Source organism: Lepidochelys kempii, chromosome 8 (assembly GCF_965140285.1).
Source record: "Lepidochelys kempii isolate rLepKem1 chromosome 8, rLepKem1.hap1, whole genome shotgun sequence".
NCBI classification, from domain to species: domain Eukaryota; kingdom Metazoa; phylum Chordata; order Testudines; family Cheloniidae; genus Lepidochelys; species Lepidochelys kempii.
Genome location: NC_136387.1, coordinates 63,489,440 through 63,511,274, shown reverse-complemented (window position 1 = coordinate 63,511,274; position 21,835 = coordinate 63,489,440). Strand labels below are relative to the sequence as shown.

General features: G+C 43.2%; 1 protein-coding gene across 2 annotated transcripts in view; it reads right to left on the bottom strand.

The window, feature by feature from the left end:
- Positions 1-275: 275 nt before the first annotated feature.
- The window catches only part of CFH (complement factor H), an 86,229-nt gene continuing 64,669 nt past the window's right edge, over positions 276-21,835 (bottom strand). For both annotated transcript variants that reach the window (XM_073356728.1, XM_073356729.1), the window contains exons 19-23: positions 21,554-21,730; positions 8,608-8,784; positions 4,719-4,901; positions 3,044-3,244; positions 276-581 (exon numbers count right to left, since the gene is read on the bottom strand). In XM_073356728.1, the coding sequence (XP_073212829.1) occupies positions 568-581; positions 3,044-3,244; positions 4,719-4,901; positions 8,608-8,784; positions 21,554-21,730 (752 nt within the window). In that variant the 3' untranslated portion in view covers positions 276-567. The remainder of the gene's footprint in view (positions 582-3,043; positions 3,245-4,718; positions 4,902-8,607; positions 8,785-21,553; positions 21,731-21,835) is intronic.

Sequence of the window (21,835 nt, the reverse complement as noted above, 5' to 3'; positions counted from 1 at the left end):
GCATACAGTGGAAAATAGGAATAGAGAATTTATTCACACACTGCCAAATGTATGTATCATGTTGCTTTTCAAATTAGCTGCAGGCTTTCATCTTTTTCTCCATTTTTCTACAAATCCTAAGATTCCTTCCTGCTTTACTTCAGATGATGATGTTAATAAAAAACCCAAACAAGTCCAAATAACAGACTTTTTAAGAAGAGTGGTAAATGAAACATACAAATCTTTAATTTTAAAAAGGAAAAATAATTAAGACTATGAGTTTAAACTTTAACCAGACAAGTCAATGTTTTCTGTACAACTGTGCTAGATGAGAGGATCATTTTTTGGTCGCATGGACTAAAACATCTGGAAGAATGACCACCAACAGCTAACAATGGTTTAATTTTAATGGTTTAATTTTAAACCATTGTGACCAACCATAAAAAAGAGTACGTGTATCCATTCAGTCAATCAATTTAAGCTAAAATACTGACAAAGGACATAATGTCTGAACATTACAAATAACTGGTCAATGGATTTTGATCCTCAGATCTGAGTTAAAATTATCTGCTTGATGCTTCTTTTTATTTATCCTGAAGTACCTGTCAAAGAAAGAACAAACACTAGAAAATCAGTGTAGTACACATCAATTTTTTTAAACAAATATTACATGCAAATCCCCTATGGATTGCACAGGAACAGAATATTTATTTCAACAGAATGGCATAAAACTCATACTGGATGGCTTTAACCTTTTTTGGAAAGTAAATGGGAACAAACTCCATCAAATATTATTGCAGTTATTCCTGAACAGCAGTGGTTCAACTACTTTTCATATTAAAAACAATTACTTTCTTTGAATTGAAACTTAAAAGTAGCACAGAAAACCATACATTGATTTAATACATATTACTGTAGTTTATCAGGTTTCAGAGTAACAGCCGTGTTAGTCTGTATTCGCAAAAAGAAAAGGAGTACTTGTGGCACCTTAGAGACTAACCAATTTATTTGAGCATGAGCTTTTGTGAGCTACAGCTGTAGCTCACGAAAGCTCATGCTCAAATAAATTGGTTAGTCTCTAAGGTGCCACAAGTACTCCTTTTCTTTTTGTAGTTTATCAGTATCCATGGTGTAGTTATTAGCAAATGATGGAATTTTTGGAACAGGGATCTTGAACCTGTTTAGTTCCATGACTACTTATCAGCTGCTTCCAGCCAGCCTTCTTCATATGTATGCATGAATTATTTGCTTCTGTTCCCATAATTCTATAAAGGAGGTGTCATTTCTCACACCAGTTTACAAAAGGTGATGTGGGAATTGCCACAATGATATAGTTATCCTAATATGGGAAGAAGATCAGCAATTATGATTCTTCTTTATCAGAAGACAGGAGAACTAGAATGATGTAAGACAAAATAGATTTTTCCATCAATAGTACTGATAGTATTGTTGTAGTGGAGATAGAGTAGCTTGCAGTAAGCAGGCCTGATCTATGACCAGTCACAGACCTCAGTGAATCTGATGGGAATGAAACTCATCTTTCATTCAGGCTAAATGAGGAAGCAGTTACATACCCCTTTGTCTAGTGATAGCTGACACAATGGAAACCACTGCCCATGGACTAGACCATACGCAAGGTCTGGGAAAAAGCTAGAGCAATTCTGGTTGAGTAGTTTCTCTAGGGATTGACAATAGGAGGGCTGGGGATTAAATGAGGGATGAAGAAAGGGAGTGTGCGCTCGCACGTGTGTATGTGTGAGTGTGCCAGAAAGCTATGGAGAGACAGCAATACAAGTTCTGGTAGCATGGCCCTGACAGAAAAGATCTTTTTGGTCAGATTGGTGAATGTACAGGTAGGCTTGGAATTGTGAGCAAGGAAACTACCTCCTGTTGTCTGAGCCAACAGTTCAGAGAAACAGGACTTTGTGTCCATTCTTTGTAAATAACAAGGGCTGTGTCATGGAACTACTTGACACTACACCGATTTCTTCCTCCAAACATAAAAAAAGTGGAAGACCCTGAATATTGGCGAAAGGCTTAGGCTAAAAAGCGAAAAGTCAAAGATGGCCAAAAGGAATTAAAATAGCGCACAAACAGGAGCGAGAGACTTTGCAAAAGGTATTGAATCAACAGTGGGAGGCTTACCAGAAAGGACTGAGAGATGACATGCAGTCTAAGGCCAGGCCTACACTAGTAGTTATGTTGGTAAAATTTTGTCACTCAGGGGTGTGAAAAAATACCCGCTGAGCAACATAACTTTTGCTGTTATAAGCGCACACATGCACAGCGCAATGCCAATGAGAGATCTCATTGAGCTAGTTTTATGTGGACAGGAGAGCTCTCTTCCACCTGCATAACAAGGCTACACAAGCCCTCTGACACCGGCACAGCTGTGTTGGTACAACTGTGCCGCTGTCAGCTTGTAAGTATAGACATGGCCTAAATCTTTCTTCAGGCAGCAGCTACAAAGTATCTGGGCAGACTGAGAAGGCCAGCTGCAACACTCCCACTCTGGACCGGCAAGGCAGATAAATGAGGTGACAAGCAAACTGACTCCCATGGATCAGAAAGTTTCCTAGGAACTAGAGGAGATTAGGGGAGCTTTGCCTAACATGTAACCTGTTCACAGTGCTTGCTGAAGCAAGGATTTAGGAGCTAAAAATCAGCTTCAGAGGGATATCAAAGGAGTGCAGACCACAATGGAAGTGAGGAACTGGGTCAGCCAGAGAAGTTGGGTAAGCCTCGACATTTGCAAAGTTTTTCTGTCTTGTCTGTAACCCACAGAAGCCCAGATGGCAGAGGGTGATTGTCCCAAGTCAAGTAGTAGTGTGGTCACTTTGCTTGCAAGCTGCATCTCTTTACCTCCATTTGTCATGTCTATTTAGATTGCAAGAGGTCTGGGTCAGGATCCATGCTTTCCCATGAGTTTATATGGTATCATCACAATAGTGCCACTCTGCCATACATTTTTGTATTTTTAAACCCTAGAATTCCTCAGTAAAAATTAAGCCATCTTTTAGTCAGATGATTCACCAGTACTGTAGTTTAATTGGAGATTACTTACCTCTTTTCTTACATTTAGGATATGCTAATTTCCCCTCCATACACTCTACTCTAAATGCAGAAGATGTTGGATCCCTCATATATTCCCTTTTACAGACAAATTCAATAAAATCTCCACTTTCTGAATACAATTTAGTGGTCTCCCTCCATTTCAGCTCAAGATTGTTTTTTTCCATCTCTTCTGGGGATGCTGTACATGGCTCTGGAAAAATAAAAATGTAATGTCATTACGTACATGTGGGTCTATTATTGGAAATTTGATTCACTAACTGTATTGACACTGACCCTGTCCCCAAAAGCTTTACATAGTTAAATAAAACAGGGAAATATTTTCAGACAAGATTTGAAAAGTAAAGGAGAGATGGTATGGCTGAGAGAACACAAAGGAACTCTAGAGAAGGAGGCTTTCACACCAAACAGTGTGATATTGTGGGAAGGGACAGAGAGGAGACAGGGGCTAGATGAACAGAGAGAGAGAAGATTTGATTCCTTTTTACAATGTGGCCCCTTTGTGCCACTCAGCTAATTCAAATGGGCCACAACCTAACCATACCTGGCCAACAGAATACTCTTCACGTGGAAGGATGCTCTTTGCTGGCATAAAGCTAGCAAATCAGGCTCCCCATTGTCATCCCCCATCCCTTTTGTATAGGTGACATGGCAGGAGAGAAAGGGGACATGTCAAGTGATTCCCGATGTGTGAAGTCAGGTCCAGGACAAACCAGCCAACAAGATAAGTTCACCATAATTTAGGAACTACACAGAAGCAGTTGCACAGCTTTGGAATACTGCACCACAATATACTCCAGCCATTCTCTCATGAGGGCATGTCTACACTTACCAGTAGATCGACACTGCTGCAATCAATGCAACGAGTGTAGATTTAGGGGGTCTGATGAAGACACGCTAAATTGATGGGAGAGTGCACTCCCATCATTTTGTGTACTCCACCTCCCTGAGAAGCATAAGGGAAGTCGACGGGAGATGCTCTCCCGTCAACACAACACAGTGTAGCCACCACTGTAAGTGGATCTAACTACATCAATTTTAGTTACTGAAGTTGTGTAAGTTAGATCGATTTACCGTGATAGTGTAGACCAGGCTCACTCTGAGCATATGGAGGTTAGAAAGACACAGGTGTAGAGCAGACTACATTAGTTTTATGCTCTTAGAGCACCCTCTAGGCAAAAGCGGAATCCGCTGCTGCTCATGCCATCATCATGTCTACTCCTGGCACTAAAGAGCAATGACCAATATTCCTCATGCCATTCCGTAAATTACTGAATTGCAGTTCATAGCATCTACTCTAATTGAAAGCTTTTCAACTAAAAATATATTTGACTACATCTTTTCATTTACAGTAAACATTGGTTTATTGTAGTGGGTTTTTACAGCTTTTAACTGAGATATTATTTTGGGGGTACATTCTAAATACTTATAATGGCATGGCTGTTCACCATTTCCAGATCTTTTAAAAAAAAATCTGCAGTGATATCCCTAAAAAGAAGGAGAGTCTTCCCCTAACATATTCCTGTCTAAACCAGGAGTAACTCCATTCAGACTGATGGAATTAATGTGGTGTTACGCCAGTACATGTGACATCAGAATTGGGCTCATAATATGAAAAATATATACTCATCACAGTTCTTTTTCATATATTAGATTTCTGTACCTACCTAAGCAAACTGGTGGATCTGTCCATTGGCCAAACTCACAGCGAACAAATTGAAGTCCCCTCATTCTGTGTAAACTTTTGCATCTATAATCCACGGTTGAACCTGATTCATACACTGGCTGTGCAAAGGCAATGGTGTCTCCATTATCAATAACAGGTGGGGGCCCACACTTTCCAGCAGCCTCTAAAAGTAAGTATAGAAATAGAGAATATTTGCATCAGCAATTATTTACAGTAAATGCTGTAAGATCACAAACATTACACAACACCGCTATCAATATACTCTGGCAGAACTGGAAAAATCCCAAGGGAAATGTGAAAAAAGAATGAGCCTGATATTGGAACTGAACACAAAAGACTGAAAGTTTTAGCTTTATAGTTGAAGCAGCATGATATTTGTTTATTAACAACTAACACTATGGAACTGATGACAAAATAGGTAACTAGCTACTCCAGCTTTGTGAAGACCCAATTCCAGGTTGCTTTTCAAGCAGAGAATGTAGGTTAGTTTGAGATCTTTTGGGTCAATCATCTCTGCCCTACTAATCCCACCATTCTGCCTTAAACACTGACTAGCAGGGAAATGGAAAGTGAGAGGCTTTGGCCCAACTCCTCTCCTCCTCAGGCTCATGTGGACCAATCAACCTGCTTTTTATCACTGAGGAGTGCATCCATGTACAGTACCTACTCTCTCCATGACCATATTACCATGTAGAGTGTTGGATGCACCCAACACTTGTCTCAGACTATTGTGAATTATGACATTACCATAGTATCTAAATATTGATAGAAGAGCGAGATTGAGGATAAAATAATGATAAGAGGATGCACGCTAAATAGAAGTTGGGATAATACACACCAAAGGAGTGGAATATGAAACGCAGAATAACACTAGAGAGATAAATGGGTGTGAATAGTACAAAAAATGAGGGGAGAAAGGAAAGAATGAATCTGAGGACAGGAAAGCCTCTTGATGTCCCTATAATTGATGAACTCATAAATGTAGCTAAGCTTTGCCCTTTGGAAAGGTCCCTCAGTGAGGTGGATTTTAAAAGTAATTAATAGAGAAGCCAAACTCATAATCTGAAATGTACTTTCAAATGCCAGCTGCCATTTCCTCTCTCTGTTTCTCTTCTCATAGAAAGGGACTAGGATAAACAAGGTAAAATTTTGAAAACGCTAAGGCTACAAATTAACATGGGTAGTAAAAAAGCTTTACTTGTACTGATCTTATAATTTGACAGGTTTCCCTGAGCCCTTTTTTGCTTTATGACCTGCTTCTTTTGCCTTATGTCTCATCCCTAGATCTCATTTTTAGAATTGTGCATTTCTGGCACTGGTGGCCATTTTGAAAGAAAGTTTTGCCTTTCTATTTAATTTACTCTTATTAGATGCATTAGAATTAAAGAAATATGTTTCTTGCCCTTTCCTCATTTTGGCAAGAAAACATTTTATCTATTTAGTGCAATTCTAAATAAAGTCTAGTAAAAAAGTATGCAAAGTTTTAACAGAAAAATAGAGAGGCTAACATGCATCTCGAGAGAAAAATGAGTTTTACAGAAATCTTAGTAATGGCCAAATAAAGAAGTGTTAAGACACAGGTGAACATGAATATTCCTCACTCTTAGAGGAAAATATTTTTAATAGTACATTTCTATAGAAGAATATATAGAGAATTATTTTTACAAAAAAAATGTATGCAGTTAGTACAATTCTAAATAAAGTTGATTATACAATTCCACAAAGAATTATTGATGAATGATTAAATTAAGTAATGACTATTTAGAAATGCACTAACTGCATAAAAAGAATATATTCTACTAAAAGTACAGCATTCTATATATGTATTAACACTTCTCCTTTATGCCTCTATCATTAAGACTTTGTATAATTATTTAATGACTATTTAAAATACAGTAAATGCATAAGAATATTTTCAGCTAAAACTCTGATTTTATATATATTAACATTCCTCCCTTATTCCTCTGACCTTAAGGCTTTATTTAGAAATGTACTATCTGCATAAAAAATATTTTTGCTAAAATGAAATTAGGGCTGTCAATCACTGTTAACTCACACAAACAACTCAAAACAGATTAACTCAATTAAAAAAATTAATAGTGATTATTCGCAGATTCAATTGCCCCATTAAGCAATAATAGAATACCAATTTAAATGTATTATAAATATTTTGGATTTTTTTCTACATTTTCAAATATATTGATTTCAATTACAACACAGAATACAAAGTGTATGGTGATCACTTTATATTTTTATTATAAATATTTGCACTGTAAAAAGATAAACAAAAGAAATAGTATTTTTCAATTCACCTCATACAAGTACTGTAGTGCAATCTCTATCATGAACGTGCAACTTACAAATATAGATTTTTTTTGTTACATAACTGCACTCAAAAACAAAATAATGTAAAACTTTAGAGCCTACAAGTCCACTCAGTCCTACTTCTTATTCAGCCAATCGCTAAGACAAACAAGTTTGTTTACGTTTACGGGAGATAATGCTGCCTGCTTTTTATTTACAATGCCACCTGAAAGTGAGAAAAGGCATTCACATAGCACTGTTGTAGCTGGCATTGGAAGTTATTTACATGCCAGAAATGCTAAACTTTCATAGGCCCCTTCATGCTTCAACCACCATTCTAGAGGGCTGCTATTAAAACTAGGATTAATTGTGATGTTTTTAGTTTTGTGATTAATCGTGATTAATTTTTTCATTGTTTGACAGCCTTAGAAATAACGCATGTTAACATATATGTATTTCACAATTTTTTCTGCCATTACTACATTACATTGCCCTGAGGCTGAAGCAGAAAATGTGACAGAAGTTTCTGAAAGTCACGGATTCCATGACTTCTGTGATCTCCATGTCATAATCTTAGCCTTAGTCATAGTACCAATCAATGTAAACAATTGTTGCCGATTAGTATCTAGTTAGTTTTTAGAATCACAGTTTTGGCTTTCAGAAAAAGGTGCTGTTACTCTGCAGATTTTTTTTTAATATTCATATTCACCCAGACAGCCAATGAAATCCTGGTATGTCAAAAAAAATGAACCAGTAGAGTGACATCACTTTTTTTCTGGAAGCTTAATGATATGTGGTGTTATCCTGGTCCTACTGAAGTCAAACAAAGTTTTTTCCACTGACTTCAATGGAGTGGGCATTTCACTAATTGTCTCTTGTGTATTGTCTAGCTCATCTGGAAGTGGTAGTGAAACTGTGGTCCTAGAAAATACAAAAAAGAGCACCATCATGCAACCTTATTCACATTATGTTGTGGGTCAAATCCTGAAGGCCTAACATCAGACTAGTGAAATGCTGACAGACCCCGGTCATCGGCTGGCAGGATCAAACCTGGGACCTCAGGAGCTAAATGCATGAGCCTCTATGGCATGAGGTAAAAGCCATATGGCTCTTAGCTAAGGCTGTAGCAGACTCATTAATCTCTAAGTGGTCCCTGTGCCATGAGAGGGAAAGAGCACCACACCCAGGAGGTGTGTGGGTTTCACTAGGTACACTGAAGTCAATGTTAACTACTCAACATGAGTAGGGGTGGCAAAATTTGGCCCTCAGCCTTTACTCAGAAGTTACTCAGGCCAAACTCCCGTTGAAATCCACTGAGGATTTGCTTGAATAAGGAGCTGAGGGCCAGAGCCTATGTGAGAATTTTATCATTAACGCTCCACATGACCATTGCCAAGAACATCACAGACTAGAAATAGATTTGCTTTCTGGCTTTCGAGTGAGCATAAAATTGTGCATTAAAAGAAGAGATACAGGAAAGCAAACGCTTCTGAATGAGAGTGAAGTTTTTGATTCTAACAATATCATCACTAGTGGGCTATTTTAGAAATAGGAAAGTAAAATACCTCTGCATTCTGGTGGTTGGGACCACTTCCCTTGCTTACATGTTACCGTCAGAGACCCAATAAGGCTCAGACCTTGTGTACATCGATAACGCACCCTTTCGCCAGGGAAATACCTTCGCTGCTTAGCACCTAGAATCTTACCATAAAGAATCTCTGGTGCAGGTGCACATCTCATATCTGAAAAGACATATGAAAACACAGTCACTGACAAATTCCCATGAAGGACATCAGGTTAGCACTTATGGTATTCCATTAGTTGTATGAAAATTCTATTCAAATCCTCTAGTGATTAACCAGTCCTGTTTAACAGAACACTTTAAATTGTAGGGAGGTGACAAAAAGGCTATCCGATAGTGAATTGTTTTGTGTTAAGATTCATGGATGGGTTAAGATGCAAGTCAAACAAAATTATCAAGTTTCTGGAAAACATTTAATGCTTGACAAATCAATCTTTATTCTGTTTGTAACTTTCCAGCCAGCTCTCTACATATCATATTGTGCTCTTCCTCCCTAACTCACTCGGACTTTATGCTCTATGGCTGAGGTGGCTATGCCAACTAGACTCTACCAAGTTCTCCCACAGAAATAACAAGGGCAAAGCCGTGTAAGCTTCTTCAATAATTTCTTCTGTTCCCCTTCCAATCAAACATGGTAGGGCCTTCAGGACTCCAAATCCTTGACTCTCAGGTGACTAGCCAGAGGAAAGGAGTGTCTTTGCAGGAGCCACTTGCCTTTCCAGTTTTCATTCTGGCCCCTGACAACACAGCTCCAACATGTGCCCGACTAATGATTCTCAAATCCATGAGGAGACTTTGCAGAGTGTTAGTTGCCAGTGTCAGCTCTGATTAAATAATCATTGTAAAAAGAGCAGAGCGGAGCTGAGTTTCTCCCTTGGAGCATCAAATCATCATCCTCTTTTGACTGTTCTGTGTCAGTAGCACTGCTGGCTAGTAGAATGAGATACTGTTTATATATATTTACAGCCTCAGGATCAGCAAATGACCTACCTGCTTGACAGACTACCTCCTTTCCCAACAGATATTGGCACTGGAATCAGTGAAGGTCCTGGATCTGTGGCTGCACTGAATGCAAGGGCTTCACAAAATTGGCAGCTCTCCAAAAGCTAGGCAGTCCAACTTGGGCAGAGCAGGGCCAATATGACTTAGTGGAGAGGTGTATAAGCATATGCTGCACCTTCCCTGAAAGGACAAGCAGCTAAGGGTACAGGACAACTGTATTTGCATAGGTGAGAAGAGTCTTTCTTTTTGAGCTTCAGCCCTTAGCTGTTTAGTTCCTATTTCAATCTGGGTTGCAATAATGGGAAGGAGGTACAGACAGCAATTTCAGCAACTGGATGGGGGGGAAATATTACCATTTAGCTAAATGCACTGTATCTCCTGGCCAGCTGGCAGAAAACAATTGATGGGAAGCAGGGCTCAAATTGGGTTGTGTCACAGTCAGCACTTTTTTGGGGGGGAGGGAAGGGTTATTTTATATGCTTCACACTCTGAGATTTCACATGGAAAACTAAAGTAAAGATCGTGAGGAAAACCATAAAAATAACTGAATGAGTGTAACTGATGCCAAGATGCCTGCCTGGTTCTGCGCTTAGCTTGGAACAATATTCCTAAGTGGGGTGAATACCTTGTGAATCTAAATGGGGTTGGCTCAGATGTCCAACTATTTCACTGGTGATCAAAGCAGGTAAAATAACCAAAAGAGTATCACAGAACTGTACAGTCAACAGAGAATGGATGGCATTTAGGAGATAGCCACCGCTTTCTCCCCCCTCAACTTCTAAGCCCTAATTCTGGGGTCAGAAGGATTCTTTCCTGACTCTAATGGCTCTTGCTGCAGACTCATGCAGACATCACAAAACCAGTTATGTTCAGTTGAATATTTTCAAAACCATGCAGACTAGAACCAATATGTTTTAATGAAGGTTGAGTTTCTGATGTCAACATAGGACCCTGAGAGCCAGAGAGTAGGTTCCTTAACCCAGCCCTGTAGGCTCTTAACCTGTAGAGTAGGTTCTTAACCCAGCCCTGCCCAAAGGTATATGAAAACCACACTGTGAGGCAATCCTGTTTTGAGCATCTGCAGAATCTCCTGAGAGTAACATCTCGCCTTGGTGTACCAAGAAAGTAGAGATTAAGAGAGTACCACCAACTCCCCAACCCCCAGCTTGAGTCACAGTGAAAGGGTGGGACTGACTCCTGCATAAAACTCCCAGAAGGGGATAAAAATGTAAAATACAAAGAGCAATATTATCTGAATCAGGTCACTACAGCTACTCATGGTTTGGTTCAGCTAGTAAAATGGCTGCCAACATACTAGCAATATACTATGGTATGAGTTCCAGCAATGATAATGTGCAAGAAGCATACTCAGGGAGTCCAGACACCAGATGGGGTCTACACTATTTGGTGAAGTTTGCTCTCAGTTCTGGCCACAAGTTGGCAGACCAAAACCAAATGCTTCTTAGTAAGATAAAGTTGGACAGTAGGGATGTGATAAATCTACTTTGGTTGGGTAGCCAAATATCAAACAACTGTTTGTATTTAACTGTTCCTCAGTTCCAGAGAGGCCAGCACTCCCAGAAGGAAAGAGACAGCATGAAGAACTATGGCTGACCACTTAATCGGTCCAAAGATTCCAGGCAGTGCAGCATAAGGAACTGCAAGACATATCCTCACTAAGTATATGTAGCATTAGTTCATGAGTATTCACTCAGGTCCTGCAGAATGCAAAATAGGAGGAAGTTACTCACTTTGTGCAGTAACAATGGTAATTCAAGATGTGTGTCCCTATGGATGCTCCACTGTAGGTGTATCTGCGCCTTTGCGCCTCTATTCAGAGATTTTTGGTAGCAGTGTCCATTAGGCATACATTGAGTGTCCAGATGGGGTGGGATCTGAGTTACTACAGATCATTCTTTCCTGGATATCTGGCTGGTGAATCTTGCCCACATGCTCAGGGTTCAGCTGATTGCCATATTTGGGGTCGGGAAGGAATTTTCCTCCAGGGCAGACTGGAAGAGGCCCTGGGGGTTTTTCACCTTCCTCTGCAGCATGGGGCATGGGTCTCTTGCTGGATGATTCTCTGCACCTTGAAGTCTTTAAACCATGATTTGATGACTTCAATAGCTCAGACATAGGTGAGAGGTTTATTGCAGGAGTGGGTGGGTGAGATTCTGTGGCCTGCATTGTGCAGGAGGTCAGCCAAGATGATCATAATGGTCCCTTCTGACCTTAATATCTATGAGTCTATGCGTCTGTGAGCCAGCACATGTTTTCTCCCTCCCTCATGGTCTGCCTTGAGGCTACCTAGCACTGCGCTGGCGAACCCCGCTCAGTTCCTTCTCTACTGCAGATCCCTTATGGAGAACTCTGAAGTAGAGGGGAGGGAGCATCCATTGGGGGACACATCTCGAAGAACCATCATTACTCCACAAGATGAGTAACTTCTTCTTTGAGTAGTGTCTCTATGGATGCTCCACTGTAGGTGACTCCCAAGCAGTACCCACCACGACTGGAGGTTGGGACTTTGGAGTGGAGTCTATTACTACAAAGAGTACTGCGGAGCCAAAGATGGCATCAGAGACTGCATTTCCAGTGATCACATAATGTTCTGCGAAAGTGCTGGCAGAGGCCCAAGTTGCTGTTCTGCAGATTTCCAAGATTTGTGACCGAGGTAGAAATTGACCTCATGGAGTGCATACGGACTCCGGATGGAGGCAGCAGGTTGCTCCCCTGATAACAGCGATTAATGAAACCAGAGACCCATTTGGATAGTCTTTGAACCGATATTGCTGAGTGTTTGGATCTTTCCGTGAGTGAAAGGAAGAGTTATGGGGACTTCCTGAAGTCCTTAGCTCTGTCCCAGTAGAGGGGTAGTGCTCTTCTAACATCTAGCATATGCAGAAGCGCCTCCCTGATGTCACAATGTAGTTTTGGGGAAAAAACAGGAAAATGGATCTGTTGATCCATATTCATATATGGAAAGCAAAGGCAGCTTTAGGGAGAAATTTGGCATGTGGCCTCAGAGTTACTTTGACTTTAAAAAAGACCATGTATGGTGAGTGTGCCATCAGGGCTGCTATTTCTCCTGTGTGCCTAGCTGAGGTGATACAATTAGAAATGCTGCCTTCATACAGGGGTGGCGAGTTGTATGGGCCTGTGGTGCCCGGGCTCCAGCAAATTCAGGGCCCAGGAGGCCTGCCTCCGCCAGTGATCGGGGCCAGGTCTCCTGCTCTGAGTGTCCCTGCCTGCCCTGGGGAGCAGGGGGCTGCCCCCTGGAGCTCTGCGCTGCGCTCCCTCACTGGCTGCTGCCGGCTACAAGGGAGTGGCACCAGGGGCAGGCTGAGGCAGCTGCTTCGCCAGAGGAGGGGAGGAGGTGCATGGCATCCCCCCTCCACACACACCCCAGCAGGCGACTCCGAGTCGGCTCCGGGGGGGGAGGGGGCTTATCCTGGTTGGACCTCCTAAGCAGCAGCCGGCCAGTGGGGAGAGGGCTAGGGGGAGTCCTCTCTGGTCCCCAGCTCTGAGGCTGCCTGCTTGCTGCACCACAAACTCCTCATCCCCAGCCCCATGCCCTGCACCTGCCTCCTTCTGTCCCAGCCCAGAGCCCGCACCCAGCACCCAAACCTGCTCCCGCACCCAGCACCCCAAACCCCCTGTCCCAGCCCAGAGCCTGCACCCAGCACCCAAACTCCATCCCAGAGCTCACACCCCTCCCGCACCCAAACTTTCTCACAGAGCCCGCACCTAAACTCCCTCCCGCACCTAAACTCCCTCCCGCACCTAAACTCCCTCCCAGAGCCTTAGGCAGGTGTGGTGGGTTGGGACTTGAACCCATTCTGGGCACCATCAAAAATTATACAAACCTGTCGCCCCTACATGGACAGATGTAAGAGAGAGCAAGTTGCCATGGGCTCAAAGGGAGGTCTAATCAAAGCCCTGAGAACTAGATTAAGATCCCAGGCTGAAGTAGGTGGTCTCATGTGGGAAGAGATTCCCAATGCCCTTAAGGAATCTATGTATCAGCAGGTGATCAAACACTGAGTATCCATCTACTTGGTGTTGGAAACCATTTTTGATGTGAGATGTACCTTAAGGGAGCTGAGTGAGAGTTTTGACCTCTTGAGGTCTAAAATGTCGTGTAAAATAAGAGAGGGGAAGATGAAGTTGGGTCTATGTGCTTATAATGACAACACACTTGGAATCATTTCCATTTTTTAGGTACGTACATCGAGTGGTCAACTTTCAGCTGTGTAGAAACATATCTTTCACCTTGTCAGAGCATTCTGCCTCTAAGCCTTGGATCCAAGAAGGAGCCAAGCCTGGAGACAGATGACCTGCAGGTTGGGATGAAGGATCAGCCCATTGTTTTGAGAGAGCAGGTAAGGAATGGGTCAAAGAGGAACTGGAGAACATATTGCCATCTGTGTCAGGTAAGGGAACCAGACTTGTCTTGGCCAGGAGGCGGCAATCAGGATAACTCTCCCTTTGTCTCATTGAATTTTCAACAGTACCTTGGATAGAAGAGGAAACCAGGGAAAGGCATACAAGAGGTTCCCATCATATGGGAGGAAGAGGGCATCTCCCAGTGAATGTTTCTCCGGACTGGCCCTGCAGCAATAACAAGGACATTTCTTGTTTCGGTAAGTAGCGAAGAGATCCATAGTCGGGGTTCCCCAAAGGGCAAATATATTTTGAAGCACCTCTGAGTTCAGTTGCCCTTCGTGGTCGTGAGAAAAATTCCAACTGAGACTGTCAGCTGTCAAGTTCTGTATCCCTGGTACATAGACAGCTGAGATAAGCACATTGTGATGGATGCATCAATTCCAAAGTTTGAGTGCTTCAGTGCAGAGGGAGGGACATCTGGCACTCCCCTGGTGATTTATGTAAAACATATAGGCCATATTGTCCATCATGACCTTAGTGTGGGTGTTCTTGATGGAAGGCAGAAAGTGTGCACAGGCATTTCTGACAGCTCTTAGTTCCAAACATTGATATGGAGGATCACTTCTGTGAAAGGCCACTTGTGCACTGAACCTTGTGGTTGTATAGGTGAGCTCCCCAGCCTATTAGGGAGACATCTATTGTTAGAGTCAGCATCAGTGGCAGTTGCACGAATGGAATGCCTGCTCGGATATTGGATGGGTCTTTCCACCAATCCAGGGAGTGCTTTACTGTGAAGGGTAGTGATAACAGTTTGGTTAGTCTGTCCCTGTTAGAGGACTAGACAGATGTGAGCTGCATCTAAAGACACTTCATGAACATCTGGGCATTTGGAATGACAAAGGTGCGTGCTGTCATATGACCTAGCAGCTGCAGGCAGTTCCTAGCTGATGTTTGGGGCTGGTCTGGACTGTCTCTATGAGACTTGTAAGGGTGGTAAGTCTGTGTAGTGGGAGGAATGCTCTCACTTGTACTGCATTGAGGTTGGCACTGATAAACTCCAGTCGCTGTACTGGGTTTAGTGTGCTGCTATGATGGAGAGAAGGCTGGAGAATACCCTGAGTGGAACAGCCTATACTGATAAAGGTCCTACCCAAAGGTAAGCCATAGGAATCTCCTGTATGACAGTTATATCGAGATATGGAAGTAGGCATTGTGTAGCTCAAGGGCCAGAAATCAATCTCTTTGCTCTAGAGCTGGAATAATGGCTGCTAACATGACCATCTTGAACTTCTGTGCCTTCCCATATTTGTTTAATGCCCTTAGATCTAGAATGGGCCTCCAACTCCCTTCGCCTTGGGGATCAGGAAATAATGGGAGTAAAACCGCTTGCTCCTGAGTTGTGCCAGGACTGGTTCTATGGCCCCTAGGCATAACAAATGATCTATTTCCTGATGAAGTAGGTTCTGTTGAAAAGGGTGCCTGAAGGAGGATGGGGAAGGAAAGTTGGGGGAGGGATGTGAATTGAATGGCATAACCCTTCGGAATAATCTTCAGGACCTATCTGTCAGAGGTGATATTCTCCCAACGGCTGTGAAAGAGGGCCAGGTGACTTCTGAAGGGGAGTAACAGATGTGCATATGGCTGCTGATGTTGCAAGGTGTAATTGTTCAGGACCTTGACTAACCCATCAAAAGTGCTTAGAGGCGGTCTGAGAGGTCGCGGATTGGAGTGCTGACTGATTCCCTTTTTGAGCTCTGGTCCTCTTATGCTGTGGCTCGTAACATGCTGAGATGGTAGGTTTTGAGGACATGTGCTGTGGCTGAGAGCTATATCTTCTCTTCTGTTCTGCAATGTAGATTCCTGGGGAGTGTAATAAATATGGCCCAGAATCCTTCAAGGTGTGGAGAGAAGAATCTGTTTTCTCCACGAAGAGCTTGGACCCTTCAAACTGGAGATCTTCTTTGGACAACCCAGAAAGTTGTAGCTAAGAAGCCTGCCTCATTACCACTGTCATGGAGACCAAACGAGCCACTATATCAGTTACGTGCAGTGCCATCTGTAGTACCATTATGGCCATTAACTGACCCTCTCTGACAATGGCCTGAAACTGCTCCTTTTGCATCTCCAGTAAACTTTCCAGAAACACATTGAGTTTCCCATAATTAATAAAATCATGTTTGGCCAGGACAGCTTGGTAATTTGTGACTCTAAACTGTAATGTTGCCAACAAATATGCAATCCTTCCAATCCCGATCGGATGGGGTTGACTTGGCATGATGTTGCTTGCCTCATGCATTAACTGCATCCATTACATAGAGTTGGGTTGTGGATTTTGAAACAGGGAGTATGCCTCTTTGGTAGGGATGTAGTATTTTTTGTCAGCTCTCTCGCTGGTTGTTGCAATGGAGGCTGGTGTCTGCCAGACAACTTTGGCAGGATCTAGAATCGGCTCATTAATTGGGAGGGTAATTCTGGATGAAGAGAAGGTGTACAGAATATGCACCAGCTTGTGATGTGTATCTGCCACCTCCTGTAAGGGAATGTGCATCTCATAAGCCACCCTCTTGGTATGACCCTGACAGTTTTTAAAATGATCACCTATTGATGGAGGGGTCATTACACCCTCATCTGGTGGAGATGAGGAGAAGTTTGCTGGAGGAGTAGCTTCCCCTTTGAACCCTTCTTCCTGTTCTGAAAAAGCTTCCTCCTCCCCTGGCTCAGGAGCTCTGGACAGCAGGGCTGTAGGAGACAGTCTGCTGGACTCTCTCCGAGAGACACTGGACAGCTGTGATGTCTACGTCACCTAAAGATCCCAATATGGCCATGGAGATGGGGGAAGGGCATGGGCAGTGGGGTTACCCCAGGGGCCAATACCACAATTGTGGGTCAGCTCGATGGAGTTGAGAAGTCCCCTTGTATTGTGGCCGTGGGTCACGATGAGGGGCCAGGGAAATGACCTCCTCCTTGTCACTGTCAGACTCATCACTGGATAAGAGCGATGACTGGGGTATTGGTGATACATGGCCTGGTGCCGAGAGCGATTCCGGGCACTGGGATGTGCTTGGTATCGGAGCCCCAGTATCAAGTAATGGGGATTGCTGTTCTTCCTCAATTGTCAGGGTACCGGAGCTCATGCGATATCATGGGCTCGCTTGGCACTGCAGAGGATTGTCAGTGGTATGTTATCAGTACCAATGGTTGAGAAGGTGCAGAGCACTCCCTAGATGGGAGTTTTGTTGCACCTGGTACCGAAGGTTTTCTCAGTGCTGCTGTTTTAGAGATGGTATGGTAATTGTCTTTCTCCGTGGAGGGGGGGGCAGTATTGCTGACTTAGAACCTTAGCCCCTGGCATCATAGTGGAGACCCCCTTTCGGGTACTGTGCTTCAGCGCTGCTGGTGCCGTGGGTATCAAGGTGGTTGCACTGGGGAACTCGGGCTGGCCATCCACTCGGAGCCCTTTTTATGAGCCTTTAGAGGGGGAGTCTGCTGGTTTTTTTCACAACTCTATCCCCTGTGAAGTTAAAGGCTCTGGGGATGATCCAGAGTTGGCACCGGAGTCCCCTGGAGACTGAAGTGTCTTCTCCATAAGGAGGAGTTTTAACTTCAGTTTCCAGTTCCTGCAATACCGCAGCTCTAGCTGGTGGCAGAGGGATCATTTCCGAGGGATATGGGACTCTCCCTGGCACCAGACACAGTGAGACTGTTTGGCTATTAAAGGAATCAATTCCTTGCAGGAGAGGCATCTCTTGAAGCTGGAAGAGCCAGGCATGCCCCTGCAGGGGGGCTATCGCTCTCTAGCAGTGAGGGATGCCGAAGAAATTGTCTTTTCTTCCTCTTCTTCTTTTCCTCTCTCTCTCTCTCTCTCTCTCTCTCTCTTTAAGTGAATTTTTTTTAAAAAGAATGTCTTCTAAATGCTCTGGGGGAGGGGAGAATCACCCCAGACAGGGAAGTAAACAAATTCTTTTTCTTTTTTAATCCCAATGGGGTAAAAGGGAAATGCTAACTATTAAGGAGAAGAAAAGAAACAAAAACAGTACTATTTATGGTTATGATGCAGATAAGGAAGGGACAACCGCTTTCTCCATTTGAGGACAAAGGCAATTGAGAAGGAACTGAGGGGGCCTCACTCCTCCAGTGCTAGATAGCCTTGAGGCAGACCATGAGGGAGGAAGAGCCTATGTGTGGGCTCAACAGACACTGCTACCAAAAATCTCCTATTAGGGGCACAGCTACACCTACAGTGGAGCACCTATAGGGACACTATTTGAAGAACCAGCACCAGTTTGTGTGGATTATAGAGAATCATAGAATATCAGAGTTGGAAGGGACCTCAGGAGGTCATCTAGTCCAACCTCCTGCTCAAAAGCAGGACCGATCCCCAATTAAATCATCCCAGCCAGGGCTTTGTCAAGCCTGACCGTAAAAACCTCTAAGGAAGGAGATTTCACCACCTCCCTAGGTAACGCATTCCAGTGTTTCACCACCCTCCTAGTGAAAAAGTTTTTCCTAATATCCAACCTAAACCTCCCCCACTGCAACTTGAGACCATTACTCCTCGTTCTGTTATCAGCTACCACTGAGAACAGTCTAGATCCATCCTCTTTGGAACCCCCTTTCAGGTAGTTGAAAGCAGCTATCAAATCCCCCCTCATTCTTCTCTTCCGCAGACTAAACAATCCAAGTTCCCTCAGCCTCTCCTCATAAGTCATGTGTTCCAGTCCCCTAATAATTTTTGTTGCCCTCCGCTGGACATTTTCCAATTTTTCCACATCCTCCTTGTAGTGTGGGGCCCAAAACTGGACACAGTACTCCAGATGAGGCCTCACCAATGTTGAATAGAGGGGAACGATCACTTCCCTCGATCTGCTGGCAATGCCCCTACGTATACATCCCAAAATGCCATTGGCCTTCTTGGCAACAAGGGCACACTGTTGACTTATATCCAGCTTCTCGTCCACTGTAACCCCTAGATCCTTTTCTGCAGAACTGCTGCCGAGCCATTCGCTCCCTAGTCTGTAGCGGTGCATGGGGTTCTTCCGTCCTAAGTGCAGGACTCTGTACTTGTCCTTGTTGAACCTCATCAGATTTCTTTTGGCCCATCCTCTAATATGTCTAGGGCCCTCTGTACCCTATCCCTACCCTCCAGCGTATCTACCTCTCCTCCCAGTTTAGTGTCATCTGCAAACTTGCTGAGGGTGCAATCCACACCATCCTCCAGATCATTTATGAAGATATTGAACAAAACCGGCCCGAGGACCGACCCTTGGGGCACTCCACTTGTCACCGGCTGCCAACTAGACCTGGAGCCATTGATCACTACCCGTTGAGCCCGACAATCTAGCCAACTTTCTATCCACCTTATAGATTATCCTGAACCAACTCAGTTTGTATTCCTAGAGAGGTGGTTACCCTTTTCATAAATTTTTGGTACATTTTATAATCATCAAGGTCCCGGGAAGATGATTCTGAAACAGGAGCCTCATCTGTAAATAATGAGGAAGTGCTGAGTGAAAGGATTAGTGTCAATCTGCTCTACTGTCTGCTGAACATCAGGAGGGTCAGAAACTGGAGGGATAATCTCTTTCAGCTGCTGGGTACCAGTGCTGGTACACAGAATGGTAATAGGTAGAGAATGGCACTTTGATTGAGACCCAGCAGAATGCTGACTATCAGAAGATGACCTGGAGTCTGGAGAAACCACTCAGATTCCAGAAAGTCCACTTCTGTACTTCATGCAGAACCACGCCCAACTCCAAAGGAAGCTACGCCTCAGTCTGCTCCTGTAAAAGTCATGGTGCCAGGGCTTTGACCTGCACAAATAGGAATAAGGAGATGCTTAAGATCTTCTGTAATGAGATTCCAATATTTAGGATCCCACTTCTAGTTTCAAGAAGATCCAGCATTGGAATGCCAAGCTGGCAAGGTATTGTGTGGAGCAGATGGGTTGTGAGACCTTAACCAACATAAGATGGAGAGTACCAGAGGAAGCATCTGGGGCTTTCCTGATGAAGGGACCTGCTGGACAATAGAACTTCAAGACTCTGGCACTACTTACAAAGGCTCAGTTCCCAATGGCACTGAATTTGTCAGTGCCAAGGAGGATGCCAGTACTATGGTTTGAGGTATACGCAGAGCCTGGACATTGTCCTGCACGAATGGTAATCCAGCAGCAACAGGCACAAAATATCACTGGCTGATGCGTACAACTCAGGTGTTGTAGATACCAAAACAGTAACATGCATCGCAGCAGAAGTCTATGCTGTTGAACATCTCGGCCAAGAAGTCTATGCTGTTGAATGTCTTGACTGGCTATGAGGTGTTGGAGTCGACAACTTTGCGTTGCTCGAATGTGGAAATACTGGGAAGAGCCTCACAGGTGCTGGCTTAGCTCTAACCTCACTAGTGGTCTTTTGAAGAAGACGACAATGAAGACGATGATGAATTTTTCTGGATGAAGAGGCTGAGGTGCTGGATGACTTCTGCTGCTTGCATGGTACTGGCGATAGAGAATGATGTCTTCTCCCTGGCTCTTTTTGACATGTGGAGGCCACCAATTCTGGTGGCGTGCTTAGAGAGTCGAATCTGAATCCCTGTATGGTCAAGTGGCTGAGTTCCAAATGGGGACATAATGCTGCTTCCACCAGGACATCTCAAAGTAAAACTGCCCTCAACTTCTTTGACCTGGTTTTAAATCCCCTACAAATAGGGTACTTATGCCTAATGTATCCTTCCCACTTCAAGCAGTGGGCGTGAGAATCAGTGTCTGTCATAGATTTGCTACAGTCAACAACACTTAAATCCCAAGGTTTAAGACATGCCCTGGTACTGAAAATAAAACTCGAAGAAAAACAAGAAGATATTTGAAAATTAGTGCCACTATCTAAACTACAGCTATACTAAACCATTTACAGTGAAAGAATGCTAAAAAGATTTCTAATGGGAAAGTGTGAGAGAAACTCACACTGTTCATCTAGGGGTGGCAAGAGAAACTGAGAAGGTGAAGGCAGCTCTGCCCATTTATGCCCTTAGCTACAAGCATCAGTGTGCAGCAAAAGTACACCTTGACAGGTACCACTATGGGAATATGTTCTCTGGCTTTGATGAACTAGTGCACACACAACCAAGGTGGAATGGACAGGTGCAAGCACTTCAAGACACAGGGACTATAGTGGATCACAAATTGAATGAGTAAAAAGTGTGATGCTGTTGTGGAAACGGCAAATGTCATTCTGGGAAGTATTAACAGGAATGTCATATGTAAAACAAGAAAGGAAAAGTTCCACCTTAACTATTGTCTACATAGTTAGAAAGTTAAGTCCCAAATCAGGTTACTTTTTTTCGAGGTTGTGGAATCCTCATCATTGGAGGTTTTAAGAACAGGTTACCTTTCAGGAATTATCTAGGTATACTTAATCCTAAATCAATGCAGGGGGATGGACTAGTCGATCTTTCAAGTTCCCTTCCAGCCCTATGATTGTATGTTCCCAGCTCACTAAAGTGCACCTGGTCTTACTTGTTTTAATTAAAATACAAACTCCTACCTTTGCAAATTGGTGGTTGTGACCATTCTCCACCTTCACAAGTTACATAATTCAATCCCATACTTTCAAATCCTTCCTGACATTTATATTGCACTCTAGCACCAGGCAGATACCTTCTCTCCTCATTATTTATAATATCAGCTTTGGCAACTGCAGGTGGAGTGCTACATCTTGCATCTGAAAAGGGAGAGAGACAAATAAACATACTAGTAGTGAAAAACTCTATTAATGTAATATCTTATTTTCATGAAATATGTTATGTTGCAATAAATGAAGGTTATT